We start from the raw sequence: 13417 nt of genomic DNA on the forward strand, positions 1-13417 counted from the left end.
GTCAATATAACTGTCCGTACTCCGCAGCACTTGGAATATAGACATTGGCAGTTTTGACGAGATAAGAGAGCCGAGACACGATAACGTGGATTAATAATGCTCGCGGTCTGTCCCCGCTTAAAACAGCACGTAATCGGCATATTTAGCACGCAAATCGCCCACTGATCAATGACGATTGCGGGGACCCCAAGAATCTCAATCTCCCGCCTCTTTTTTCTCTTATCATCACTCATTTGAGGACATACAACATCCTCAAACCTTACAATGACAACTCAAGTCGACCCCGAGGCTCTTGCGCGAAGTACTGAGCAAACGCCGCTGCTGGCGGACCAGCCATCGCCGGAGATAAATGAAGCCGATAATGAGCCGGAAGCCCAGCCGACTCCGGAGAAAAGGCCGAGGAGCTGGTATGCCTGGAGGATATTCTGGGCCGTGCTTGCGATAGTGGTATTGGCGGTTTTTATCAAGGGCTGGATTGATGCAGATGAGACTGAGGTGAGTTTCGTGTCGTGTTGAGAAATGTGAAGTGTTGACTTGTTTAGTTTGATCTTAAGAAGGCCCTCAGACGGGCTCTTGGAGGAGGACTCAGTGGCGCGGCAGCCATGGTGTTACAAGTCTTACTACTAATGGTAGGTTATTGTGTCAAATGTATGGATATGGTTCGACTGACAGCGATAAGCCTCTACGGACAATTATGAACTACCAGTATCGCCACGGCACGTCCTTCACTGTTGCCACGCGTACTCTTTACACTGAGGGCGGAATTCGCAGATACTACCAAGGAATTGCACCTGCGTTATTCCAAGGTCTGTGCTACTATCCGCGTCGTTGGAATGCTGATAATCTGACTGCTGCAGGCCCAATCGCGCGATTCGGAGATACAGCTGCCAACGCTGGTATTCTCGCCTTGCTCCAGTCAAACCCTTACCTCAAGAATCTGCCATCGCCAATCAAGACCATATTTGCATCTCTCTGGTAATTTGGAGTCCGCTCGTATTCAAAGATGGAAGCTTATTAGTTGCTAGTGCCGCTGCGTTCCGCATGATCCTCACTCCCATTGACACCTTGAAGACAACCCTTCAAGCTCAGGGCGCCCGTGGAACAGCCCTTCTGAGACGCCGTATAAAGTCCAACGGAATTGGTAGCTTGTGGTGGGGAGCTTTTGCTACCGCTGCTGCTACCTTCGTCGGTCATTATCCTTGGTTCGCAACAGTATGTCCAGACTCAAAATCGACAGATAAGAAACTAACTTGTTGCAGTACAACTACTTATCCGAGGTTATTACTGAGCCCCCAAGACATCCTCTCTTCTGGTGGTTGCTCCGTCTCGCTTTCATCGGCTTCTGCGCCTCTATCGTTTCCGATTCCATATCGAACTCATTGAGAGTTGTCAAGACCTATCGACAGGTCAACGACACCAAGGTTTCATATGGTAGGGCCACTCTACACCAGTGGAATCCAAAGCCCATAACTAACATTGTGATGTTTTAGCCGAGGCTGCACGTGCTGTGGTCATCCAAGATGGGGTTATTGGCCTCCTTGGACGTGGACTCAAGACGCGCATTCTGGCCAACGGCCTACAGGGCATTCTGTTCTCTATTCTCTGGAAATTGTTCCTCGACCTGTAAGTAATCCCTCAATACCTTTTTTGACTAGCTATTCACAACCTGGTAGGTGGGAGAAGAAGACCTAAGCGTGACGGGCCGGACCAATATCAACAAAGGTGTAGGCCAGTCACTTAGGCAAAGATATCCAGATCGGAATAACTCAAGATATGTGTTATTATCGGGTTCACTCATATTGCGTAACTTTGTCTTGCCTGAGTTGTAAACAACTAGATACTAGATTATTGCAATTTCCTTCAACGCCTCAAGCCCTGTCCGCATCCTGTGCCTTTCCCGTTCACAAAGCAACTGGCAACTTGGGTTATCTATCGCAACGACCTCACTGATGAGTCTGTATCCTTTCTCAGTAGAACGGAGGATATACGGACAAGATGTGCCCATAAGAAGCCAGATTTCGTCACCCAGTTCAGCTTCATTCCGGCATTGAGGGTTAAGCCCACCACTCAAGGTGAATCTTTTGCATCCGAACCTCGGTATGTCAGTGGAAAACGTTTCCAATGTACCCAAGCGCAGTCCTTTCACAAATAGAACAGTCATTTGACTATCGTCATTACTCGCCCCAAACCGAATGGCACCAACAGCATCTTGTCTGATCTGAGCAGTGATGCTAGCAATTTGATAGTTTTCTGAACGGCCGAAAGCGGAGATTGTTGTAACATTCGTGGAAGTCCAATCAGGAACCCATGATGGTAATTGACATGAAGGTGCTTTTACAAATTGAAGTGCGTACAGAAATATGTTTAGATCTGCCTCGAAAAGAATTATCTTGATTGCAGTATCAATCAGTACGCGTGAAACATCATTAGACCTGGAATAGTTGGGCATTATGTTGTATCCCGGGTGCGCAAGTCCCAGTTGAGAAAAGATCTTATCTCGGGGGTCAGTTGCCTTGGAATGGCGAGCATCCAGCGCCAACTTCTTGAAATCCAAGTTGCACTCTATCGGCCCATCTCCCAACAAAGTCTTTTGGAGAAGTAAGAACCGGGCAACGTGGCAAGTCTCGATTGTCAGACAGCGTCGGTTGGTCAGAGTTTTCATTTCTTTCTTGATCTCGCTTCTCGATACTAAAGGTTCAGAAAAGTGGTTTTCAGGGTGATGGGGATTGGTAACTAGATCGGAATGACAAATGGCTTGGAGCCATGATAGCTCGGAGAAGTCCTGGGCTTCCTTGTGATATAAGAATATCGCAGTTTGGGAGCAGGCAAACTCCTGACGAATCCAAGCTCGGCTCCACCATGGACACTCAAGTAGGTCATAAAAGGCATTCCAGCCTTTGACATAGTCTGCCATTGTAATATGGTAGCAAGATCGAGAAGTATACTGCTGCACATCTCGCTGCGAAAACCAAGAGAACGCGTTTGGCCGCCAAGCCTTGTCTGACTGGTCTGTCGAGAGGCAAATAAAGGTTCCTCGAGAATTCAAATAAATATCTCGCATGAAAGCTACTTGATGTGACCTTTCTGAATCATTGTGTTAATTGATGCATATTTGGTCGATCCACAGAATGCAGTCTTCCTCAGAATCCTTGGAAGTGCTCTAATATGCCAGTGTTTCTCGGAAAGCACAATCGAGATTGGCAAACACGTTGAACTTGGTTCCTTGTAGAACAATAGCCCTGGTGTTTCTAGCGCTCCCTGCACAGTAGGATATTGTGTGGTATTTCCCACTGATATTTGTGAGCTTCTGTGGTGGAAGAAGATTGGCGTGGATCAAGTCATCCCCAGTTTTCTTGAATACATGGACCAATCTAATTTCATGCTCAGAATGGTCGAGGTCCTGGTAGGAGTACTGTTCCAAGAAGTGCTCATTTGCGGGCGTCGCGAATATTTCTCGTACAGGAGACAAGTCTCTGATCCTCATATCCTTCAGGCCTTCGTTTTCGGCAAGGCCGTGGCTTGTTCGTAGGTCCGGCATTGCTGCTGTTGATTCGAGACAACGAAGGGAAAGTTTTCAAAAATGATATGGGATCCGAGTGATATATCGAGTACGGAATGAGGCTGTGAGGGGGCAGTGTCAGTCCTAGTCCTTAGGTAGATTGAGCAGCCCTGTCGTTTGCGATTTCTAGACACTTTTTGAGTTATATCTGCATTGCAATTAACCGGAGAAGGTCCTACCAAGGTAATGTTGTTTCCGGTTAGATTAGAGGTGTATGTAGATACGTTCAGATTTCACAGAAAATCGCCAATTCTTTAAAACTCGATTTTTGACCGACATTTTATAACAAAAGAGTTTTTATTCAAATAACTATTGTTTTGTAGATTTCCAGCTCGGTCTAGGCTCATGTTTCCACAAGAATTGATTCGGTTCATCCAATGTTGAGATCTGGCATGTGTCTAGGCTGGTCAAATACGGAACCACATCCCGCAAGAGTAGAGTCGGATCGAAATGTATCAGAAAATCGCAAAAGCCCCTCTGCTGGATATGTCTTTAATATCTCGGACTCCAGGGACAACATAGTGGTGAAATCGAACTTCGCCCCACCGAAAGCTATTCGAGCAATGACATTATGTTCAGTTGAAAATATCCACCTTGACAACACTGCTGACTCGGTAGTTGGAGGGCTTCTTGAGCTACTACCAGAAAATCTTTCTGGGCTGTTGCCCATAGAAGAACGACTGCTGGCTATATGCGATTGACTCTGGCTGGGGATCGTGGTTATTGGATCTTGCGCCGTAGTTTGCGGAGAAATCTCAGGGTCTTCAGCCGGCGCTATGGATTTCGCCATCGTCCTAATAGACTTCACTGATGAAGAAAAAAGGTTTTCCTCCTTACCGATCGATCTCAAGCCCACTTCATATCCTTGATCATTGAATACCAAGGCTTCACGTTCACCTTTCAGGTTATGTTCAGGGAGCCCTAGTGTAACGAGCCTTATATCTCGAGAATACTGTATAATGTCGGAAAAAAGAGTCTGCGCAGTTACCATAAGTGCGTACGGCTGATGTTCAACCACAGCTATGATCGAGCCGCACAGACTACCTGAGTCCTGTTTGACAACCCAAGAACCAGATGTGCCGCGACCTGAGATAGATGGTCTGTGATTAGTCTTTCATCTTTCCAAGACCTCAAGCCAATGATCACTCACCCAAAGGTGCTGTCAGGTGAATTTTGTGTGCCCATATCGTCGTACTCCCAATGGAGAAGGGCAATCTTGTCGGTTGCAGGAAACCTGCCGAACCTTCAATTCCACTACCCAGCAAGACCAGTATTTCATGCCCATTCGCTGATACTTGAGAGTCAGGACTTATATTGGATACACTCTTTCGTCCATTGAAATAGTATATGTTGTCCTTCTGACCCAGAGGAGCACCAAATTCCTCTCGAGGTACAAGAGCGAAGTCGGCTGGTATTGGGCCTGTCGAAAGATTGGTAAGCTTGGCATACGGAGTCTCGAGCAAAAGCTCGACCTCGGCTTGCTGTATAAAGTTTATCATTCCTGATGGGGTTATTGGAACCCAGCGGCTGACCTTTTCGAGATCCACGTAACCAAGATCAGAAATTGGGCCTCGGCTATTGATATCATTCTCCACAATCTCGCACTCATCATTACTCTCTGGTCCGTCCTGATCCTCCGACCAGGACTCCGAATCAGAACCTCGAGAGCTACTTTGTAGATCATCCTCGTCTGTTGGACCCATCTCCTCCGGGTTCTGTAAGAAGTAAAGGAGTATAGTATGGCCAGATGTCACCCCCGCCGAAAGTGAGGCATTGATAACCAGTAAGCCTCCGATGCGTGATGCCTCCTGATATACTATTTGCCCGTTTTTAACGATGGTGGTTAAACATATCTCACCACATTCGTAGTGTATACTGGCGGTCTCCCAAGTAGCATGAGTATGTAGAGTTGCGCCACGCGAGAACTCAATGCCCCTTGCCAAGCTTAAACGTTCTAAGGGGACAGAAGCTGGACCGTTTGCTAACGATGTTCCACCTTCAGCGAATATCGATGCGTACTGGTCTGAGTTGAGTCCGAGTTCTCGAACTTTCGTCTGAAGCCTTTTCCAGACAGTACTGTTTCCAATGGCCTTATCGGTCGTCATTATCCAAATGCTTGGTCGTATGATAATTCGCCGCTCGTTGGGATGGTGAACACCAGCCAGTCGTAGCTCGGCCCTGCATAGTACAACTGTACGGGATCTTTTCCATGTCTTATTCCATATCCTTTTGAATTCCGGCTCAAGCTTCTCCCACGTTCCTGATGCTTGATCAAAGAGGTACTTGTGCTCAGGTTGCTCGGGCCAGTGACAATTGGAATAACAGACGCTCTTGGCCGAACAACAGATACCCCTGACCTTGTTTGGAAAGGAAAATCGAGATTCATCGAATTCTAAGTCGAGAAATCCGGGCTGCACAGAAACATGGCTAGGTAGTTGGCATGTTGCTATCGGTGATGGACTCGTTTGTGGTGTAGTGAATACGTCGGTCTCGGATGAAGTGGATGTCATTCTTAGCATAACAAGGAGACATCTGCGATTTTCTTTCGGAAGCCCTTGCTATGCGAGATTGAGAGAAGGTCTGGGGCGGGGGTTTGGGATTCTCAGCCGCAGCAAAAGCTGACCAGAGAGCCTAGCAGCCAAGCAAGACATTAGCACCCTGTTATTGGTTAGGACCCTGGTTCATTATGCAAGCCACGGTCACGCTGGAACTCATATTCCAGTACACAACAGTCACCCAAACCAGTTTTGCCTGCATAACGTGGTTTGTGGCTTGTAGAGGCAGACTGACTGGATGTGACTAAGAGGGAGCTCAGTTTCTGTCTCAGTTAGCGAGTACAGTATTTGAGCACTCTCCAGTAACTTGGACAGCAGCATCTACACCTCGTCTCAATTTGCATATAATTTTATTCGGTGACATCCTCACTTGCGAAAGCTTTAGGCCCAGTACGATACCAACTATCAAAACATCTTGCGACTTATCTCGCATCGCAACTGCAACATAATGGCTATCCAAGAGCTGAACAGCGATGAAAAATATGCAATTCAATAAGATATGGCCACGCATGACTCGAAGCAACTTTGATACCTATGTAGATCTATACGACAAATACTTCTTATTCTTGGATGAGCAAATGAGCTTGATTGAACGGAAGTCGATTCTTTATTCCACGAAGTCTATTAACGAACTCGCATCTATTATCGATCAAATTCGACAGCATGTCTACAAGAAAAAGTCCGAGTTATTCACCAACTCGTCAGATGAAACTATGAGATCAGCCGACATGGCAATAAGGATTTGGCTAATGGTCCATATCGAGCATTCAACGTCTGGCTCAGCAAGTTCTTTTCAGTGGCCAAAGGCCATGCCATTAAGCCTAATGATACAAGACTGGTATCCGCCAGGAAGAAAGACGGATGTCGAGGCTCGACAGATTTCTCAGAGCTTCTCGATTGCGAACCTTACACGCTACTATGGCTTCCAAGTGAAGTGGACAAGCGATCTGACACAGCACCTCAGTATAGACTGGGAATACAAGCAAATTACAATCTTTGAGCACGCCATTGCCTTGCGAAATCACCTTATTTACCCAGATGACTGTCCACTTCCAAAGCAATTTGTACAGGAAGCAGTTGACACAATCAAATTGCTCTTCCCGGATGATAAGGACACCAAGGCATTCTTATCCAGAGAAGGAAGAAAGTTCCTCAAGATTCCTTTTGGCCGCGAGCGATCATTATCGCTTGGAGACTTCTCACATTGGGATACGGAGTTCTCACACCTGTTGAATGTATGGGAACAAGGACCCAGCGGTTGGTCCCAGTTGCGCCTGAGACCTGACAGGAGTAATTTTCTCGAGTACTCTACCTTCTGGGCTGCGTCAGTGGTCTTGTTACTCACTGTTATCAGCATCGTCTTTGGCGTTGCTGGCTTGGTACTCGCTAAGAAGGCGCTGGATGTTAGTGTCAAGTCGCTTGATGTATCCATCAAGTCATATGAGTTATCTTTGGCAATCGCATGTGCTGAAGCCAACGCGACGGAGACCTTGCCAAACTTTTGCAAATAGCATGTTGGGGAGACTTTATTGATCATGATTGATTCATCGGGAACTGGGAATATAGGACTCTCACTGTGGGCTCAGCCTGTTAGTCTATCATCAGCATTTTATAATCTTTCGATTCGCAGGTCGTTGCTGCAGACTTTGGCTGTATCGGAAACTTGTATATTCTATTTCTACTCGAAATGTCTCTTGAACCAAGACACCGCCTGGCTGAAAGCTTGCTCCTTGGCAAACAATTGCTTCTTGTCCTTCATATCTCCCTTGACGGCAAAGCCATGGTGAACTCCCGAGAATAGGTTGATCTGGAAGTCCTGCTTTGACTTGGACAGGATCTCTTCACTCTCGTGACGCTTCTCTACTGTGAAAAGGTCATCGAGCTCTGCGGCTGCGATGGACAGAGGGCCTGTGATGGCCGCCAACTCTTCTGACTCAACGAAGGATGGGTGGGCAATGAAACCAACGTTGATGCCATCCTTGTAGTGACGGATGAGGTGCTGTGAGTTGTTAGCTATCTTCAAGTATTCACGCTCGGGTATAAAACGAACCTTGGCTCCTAAGCAGTACCCAACGGCAGCAATCTGAGTAACGCCAATGCTCTTGAGGTACTCAATACCAGACACGACGATGGGATCCACAGCTTCCGCCGTGTGGGGGTTCTTTCCATCAGAGCCCTCACCAAGCCACTTCATAATGTCGAAGCCCTCAGGCATCTCCAATGGCACTGGATCACCATTGAAGGTGTCAACAACAAGACATGTGTAACCCTCAGCAGCGAAGGCATCGGCCATTAGCTTGCTGTTTTGCCAGATACCAAAGATGTCTGGGAGGTATAGAACAGCCTGCTTAGACTCCTTGGCTGGCTTTGCTAGGTATCCGGTGACATTGCCGACTTCGACAATATCTCCCTTGGGATTACCCCTAAGACGGTTTAGTCTACAAGATTAACTGGTAGATTTTGAGAGTTACTTACTCATGGAGGTTGGCGATAGTGCAGCACGCAGCAGGAGGATGAGAAGCCATTTTCGATATCGATTTCGGCTGATGGAGTCACGTCGTTGAGGATCACAATTACCACGATAAGATATGGAACAATAGAGCATGCATAAATACGATATTTCCCGAAATCCTAATCAGTTATTTGATAGCAATCAGTCCCATGATCACAACTTGGTTCAGCTTGGACCTTTGCTATAAACGGAATGGTCCGCGACCGTTCCGAAGGCCGGAAGGTGGGTCACTATCCACATTCCGGGGTCGGCAATCGTTCAGCAGATGATAAGTAAAGAGCCGATAAGATGATGTAGCCACGGCATTTATAAGGAATACTGTCATCAAATACGCTCAATCTATACAGAATAACTGACTATCACACTATTACTACCTTCAAATTATACCCACTCGATCAATATGGCTACAGACGCTCTCCAAGATGTCCGTCCCATGTTTGAGCTCCGCGGGCGAAACTACATCATCACCGGTGGAGCTCAAGGCATTGGTTTCGCTTGCACGAGAGCTATCTGTGAGATGGGCGGCAATGTCGCTGTGTTAGATATCCAGAAAGAACCTACTGCCGAGTTCAACACTTTGAGTGAGAAGTTCTCTGCCAAGACTGTTTACATCCAAACGGATGTTACGTCACAGGAGAGCATCAATGCGGCTTTCGACAAGGTGCTGAAGGAGTTTGAGACTATTGACGGTGTTGTACCCGCTGCGGGTATCGCTATTGATAAGCCGTTCCTGGATCAGACTTGGGAGGAGTTTACCCGCATTCAAGACATCAATGTAAGTTATCCGGCCTGCCAAGATGGATTAAACTAATGGGGATAGGTACGGGGAACATTCTTCGTGGTTCAACTTGCGGCCCGCCAGATGGTCAAGCAAGGCACAGGCGGAAGCATGGTGCTCCTCGCCTCTCAATCCGCACACATCGGCCTTCCCGGCTACCGCATGGCGGCATACAACGCCTCCAAGGGCGGTATCCTCATGCTCTCCAAAGCCTTGGCCGTTGAGCTAGCACCAAAGGGTATCAGAGTCAACACGATCTCCCCAGGATTCGTGGACTCTGAGATGACGAGGACTGTTCGTGAGCTCAAGAGTAAGAGGGAGGGAGAGCAGATGTGGTTGGCGCCGCCCAATCAGAGATTGAGTACACAGAATGATCTTACGGGGGCGGTTATTTACTTGCTGAGTGATGCGGCGAGACATACTACTGCGGCGGATATTCCGATCACTGGTGGATTACATGCTGGTACTATTGATGGATTGATTAGTTATGAGAACAACTAGGTTGACTTTAGCGTTGAGAATTATATTAAATTGAGTTCATTTATGTCCCCAAGCATTATTTATCCAACTTGTAACCTTCATCTTCAACTGCATGATCATCACATACAGCTGCATCATTGGTGGACAGTCGGAACGAGTCTTGATCTTGACGCTGTATCACTCAACATATGACTATCGTAAGCTATTACCAACTGTAACTGGTACCATTGATAGCTAAGCCATTTGTTATCAGATGTTCGAGATACCTTTCCCGCCTTGAGCCTCAAGTGATAAGCCTACAGCTGACCAGCGGCCCGCGAAGCGGATACCGCACCCGGAATCGGCAAAGCGCCCAGATCCGTCACTGAACCCCATACCCGCTATCTTCACCATCATACGGAACAGCAAGCAAATCATCGGGTACGGGATCATAATCATCATAAGTCATTACTAACGCTAATCAATATCAAAATATGCTCTCCGAAAACATGTGATTAACATCCCCAATAGGCCACTGCAACCTTAGCGAATCCTCCCAGCCCATCTGCATATCCGTATCCGAAATTACCGTCCCAGCCACAAACCCCCCGGGAACGACCCCGTTATTAAAAGGCGGCGAGTACTCGGCATAAGGCTGGAAATCTCCAACTGGCTGTGCAAGACTCGCTCTCCTGATTGACTCTGTGACGTTATCTAGACCTTCGTGGCTTCCTGGGCTCGTTGGGTTGAGAATTCCTAGGCTGAGAAGGTTTCGTCGCATTTCGATAAGACGCTTGGCGAGACGACGTGCGGAGCGCGAGCGGTGCGTGTATTTTGTTGTGAGCGTTACACACATGCTGAAACTACCACCGAGAGACTCGATAAGATCGGGGGTCAGGCTTGGAAGCATTGTTGCTCTGTTTTGCTTTATGAAAGCGATGAGCAGAAATGCTAGACCAGCGGTGCATGCGAGAATATGCTGGTAATATGGATGTTGTTTGCGGTAGATATCCGTAGTCGCGTCAAGCGTGTGCAAAACATGGATGATATCGTAAACTCGATCAGTAGCTGATCGAACGTGATTCTTTGTAATCTCAATATCCAACTCTGAAAAGAAGAAGGGTTTGAGAAGTTGACTCCGAACGGATTCCGCTCGGAGATTTAGTAAGATCGTCCATGTTGGCGGACGGGTCGACGGGTCTGTATGCCATGTTTGACAATTCGCAACGGTGTAATCACCAACGGCCTTCTTTCTCCACTGCTCAATCTGAAAGCTCATGAGCTCAAATGAATTTTCATCGTTGTAGCCTTCACCTTTTGCGGCGTTGGATATAGGTTCGCTGAAACGATCGCTTATGAGGATGAAGGAGAGCATGGCTTTGAGATATGGGTTCTTGACGGACGATGTCGACATGGAGCTGAAGCTCTTGTCTTGGAAGTGTGTTGGTAGACCAGTTGCATAGCTCCATTGTCGATCGAGGATGACAATACTGCTGATCAGAGTACAGGCTTCTGTGCGTTGAGCCTCGGTCTTGACGGTATGTCTGAAGACCTCGGCGTTGTGAAGACCGAGTTCCATCAGCATACGACCAGCGATGCCGCACATGCGCCAAGCTGAGCGAGGCATCTCTTGGAAGAAGTCATACCAGCCCTGTTTCCATTAGTAGAGTTCTCATTTCGAGGCATGGTAATTGCATACCTTGAGGAATATGATGGTCGCATGCTGGATGCTATTAGCAGGCGCAGCAAGCTTCGCATTGACAGCGTCCTGAAAGCTATCCCGCAGCAAAGTCTCCGTATTCGAATTCGAGGGATTCCCATCAGCCCTCAGCGCAATAGCCAAGCACAAGTTCAATATCAACAGTAATTCATAAGTAGCAGCTCCCGTGCTCGACGCCAGAACATCCCAAATTCCAGCATCAGCCTCAGCATACCACGACCGCGTCTGCATAATGAGCGCATCAATATCAACCACAGGATGAAGTTCACCGACAACCTCTTGATAAATGTATAAAAGCTGAGTGGCCTCTTGCAAACCCATAATCGAGCGGAATGTCAAAAGCATAGCTGGGTCGCCTTTGTCGATTGTGCGCGGCGATACGGAAAATTGTGTATTTTGCCCATAGTTCTGATCCGCCTCATCGGAGGCGTCGTCTTCGTGAATACTGGCAAGTTGTAATTGCTTTTGTTGAAGTGGTGGACCAGGGTAGCTGTTCCGTCGGAGTTTTAATTGTCCCACGTTCAATGCGTAGTCTGGACATGTTGGGCCGTAAAAATGTTGAGAGGCGGTTGTTCGAGAGGATTTTGGCGTTGAGCTCTGATCATCGGTGGTGGATTCAGTGTAACTGTGACTGATGATGGGTATTGTATTGGGATTCGTGCTTGGAATATGGTCACGGGGTCGTGTCGCAGCAATCATTGTCATTGGCGACGGAAGATTTGTTTGTTCCTGGTTACTCGAGTATTGAACTTGCGACGCCAAACTATTCAATTGCTCCTGAAGACTAGAGAGCATATCGACAATCGCAGCCTGGTTCGTCTGGCATGAAGTCCCCGAAGTCGCGCAGTCATGGTTCGCAGTCGCAGGTATCGGGTCAGTGATGGCGGGCGCTGGAGGCGCTGGAGGCGCTGCTGTCGTTGTGGCGGGGTGCCAATCGTCACTGTCAAGACTGGAGCTATTGTTCTCGAGACTGCTGCTGTAACTGCAATTCTGGTTTCGGCTTGAGCAGTGTCTGCACGGTTGTCGCCCGTCGCATTTTCCCTTTCGTCGTCTACATGCGTCGCATGCGCGCAGAGCGTATGGTGTCCTCCGTTTTCCGGTTTCTCCGGTTGAAGTGCTGGACTTTTTGACTCCTTTGGTTTCACGTGCCTGGGCCATGGCTAAAACAGGGGTTCCGCGTGCCCCCTTTGTCGCGTCGCGTTGATGAGTATCCCAGTATAGCCAGTCAATTTAGTCTGTAGTTTCGTTCAATATTCATTCGATTATGTCGGAAGTCGGGTCAGAGGTGAGAAAGGCGGAAACTCGGGGGCAAAAGGTGAAGAAACACCGCGTTGATTATTTATCTTGGGTCAATCTTGACTAGCGTCGGTCTTCACCTTGGACCCATGCGGGGTAAACCTGACTAGACTGAGATCGGCGAGACTAAGCTTCTACTTCTTATCTCCCATCATTTTAGCTGCGGAGATAAGTAGCGAAATTCTATCGATGCGGTTTAGGCGGTGGCCAACGGCTTACATGAGCGGTATGAGGCCAATCAGACATTATCGGTTTGAAAGACCCTTATCGTTCCATCCCGGTTTCGGAAGACCACCCGCGGCGTTGGTTGGTTAGAAGGGTTCAGGGTAGATGATTCAGTTTATCACATTTGACGGCATGGCCGAGTCGAGAGATGCAAGAAAAAGGGCTCAGCTGGAAACATAAACGCCTCATAGCCATTTGTGGTGGCAATGCCTTAAAATCATTGGTAAGGACGTCGTAATTGTTGCTGTAGGACAAGATCATTCCGCCATCATCTCTTTGCGCTTCAAGGCTCGGTTACCAAGCTACTACAGTA

The 13417-nt window shown here is 47.7% G+C and overlaps 7 protein-coding genes across 7 annotated transcripts; 3 read left to right on the top strand and 4 right to left on the bottom strand.

Annotated features, from left to right (window-relative positions):
- Nucleotides 1-264: 264 nt before the first annotated feature.
- FTJAE_4749 (uncharacterized protein) lies at nucleotides 265-1692 on the top strand (the record flags this gene model as incomplete). Its single annotated transcript, XM_037351184.1, has 8 exons — nucleotides 265-495; nucleotides 543-629; nucleotides 707-806; nucleotides 858-975; nucleotides 1026-1212; nucleotides 1260-1431; nucleotides 1491-1623; nucleotides 1674-1692. 8 exons carry the CDS (start codon nucleotides 265-267, stop codon nucleotides 1690-1692), a joined length of 1047 nt encoding a protein of 348 aa, XP_037208007.1.
- A 1468-nt stretch (nucleotides 1693-3160) lies between these two features.
- FTJAE_4750 (heterokaryon incompatibility 6 OR allele) lies at nucleotides 3161-3538 on the bottom strand (the record flags this gene model as incomplete). The annotated part of the gene is made up of 1 exon (XM_037351186.1): nucleotides 3161-3538. One exon carries the CDS (start codon nucleotides 3536-3538, stop codon nucleotides 3161-3163), a length of 378 nt encoding a protein of 125 aa, XP_037208008.1.
- Nucleotides 3539-4701: 1163 nt separating this feature from the next.
- Nucleotides 4702-6069, bottom strand: FTJAE_4751 (uncharacterized protein; the record flags this gene model as incomplete). Its single annotated transcript, XM_037351187.1, has 1 exon — nucleotides 4702-6069. One exon carries the CDS (start codon nucleotides 6067-6069, stop codon nucleotides 4702-4704), a length of 1368 nt encoding a protein of 455 aa, XP_037208009.1.
- A 527-nt stretch (nucleotides 6070-6596) lies between these two features.
- On the top strand, nucleotides 6597-7625 carry FTJAE_4752 (uncharacterized protein; the record flags this gene model as incomplete). Its single annotated transcript, XM_037351188.1, has 1 exon — nucleotides 6597-7625. The coding sequence occupies one exon, from the start codon at nucleotides 6597-6599 to the stop codon at nucleotides 7623-7625; it is 1029 nt and encodes a 342-aa protein (XP_037208010.1).
- A 167-nt stretch (nucleotides 7626-7792) lies between these two features.
- On the bottom strand, nucleotides 7793-8639 carry FTJAE_4753 (hydrolase dienelactone hydrolase; the record flags this gene model as incomplete). The annotated part of the gene is made up of 3 exons (XM_037351189.1): nucleotides 7793-8113; nucleotides 8165-8537; nucleotides 8590-8639. The coding sequence occupies 3 exons, from the start codon at nucleotides 8637-8639 to the stop codon at nucleotides 7793-7795; spliced, it is 744 nt and encodes a 247-aa protein (XP_037208011.1).
- A 387-nt stretch (nucleotides 8640-9026) lies between these two features.
- FTJAE_4754 (D-arabinitol 2-dehydrogenase) lies at nucleotides 9027-9905 on the top strand (the record flags this gene model as incomplete). Its single annotated transcript, XM_037351190.1, has 2 exons — nucleotides 9027-9401; nucleotides 9447-9905. 2 exons carry the CDS (start codon nucleotides 9027-9029, stop codon nucleotides 9903-9905), a joined length of 834 nt encoding a protein of 277 aa, XP_037208012.1.
- A 445-nt stretch (nucleotides 9906-10350) lies between these two features.
- FTJAE_4755 (uncharacterized protein) lies at nucleotides 10351-12741 on the bottom strand (the record flags this gene model as incomplete). The annotated part of the gene is made up of 2 exons (XM_037351191.1): nucleotides 10351-11514; nucleotides 11563-12741. The coding sequence occupies 2 exons, from the start codon at nucleotides 12739-12741 to the stop codon at nucleotides 10351-10353; spliced, it is 2343 nt and encodes a 780-aa protein (XP_037208013.1).
- Nucleotides 12742-13417: the final 676 nt, after the last annotated feature.

The sequence above is a fragment of the Fusarium tjaetaba genome (assembly GCF_013396195.1).
Source record: "Fusarium tjaetaba strain NRRL 66243 chromosome Unknown NRRL66243_c0000091, whole genome shotgun sequence".
Lineage (NCBI taxonomy): Eukaryota > Fungi > Ascomycota > Sordariomycetes > Hypocreales > Nectriaceae > Fusarium > Fusarium tjaetaba.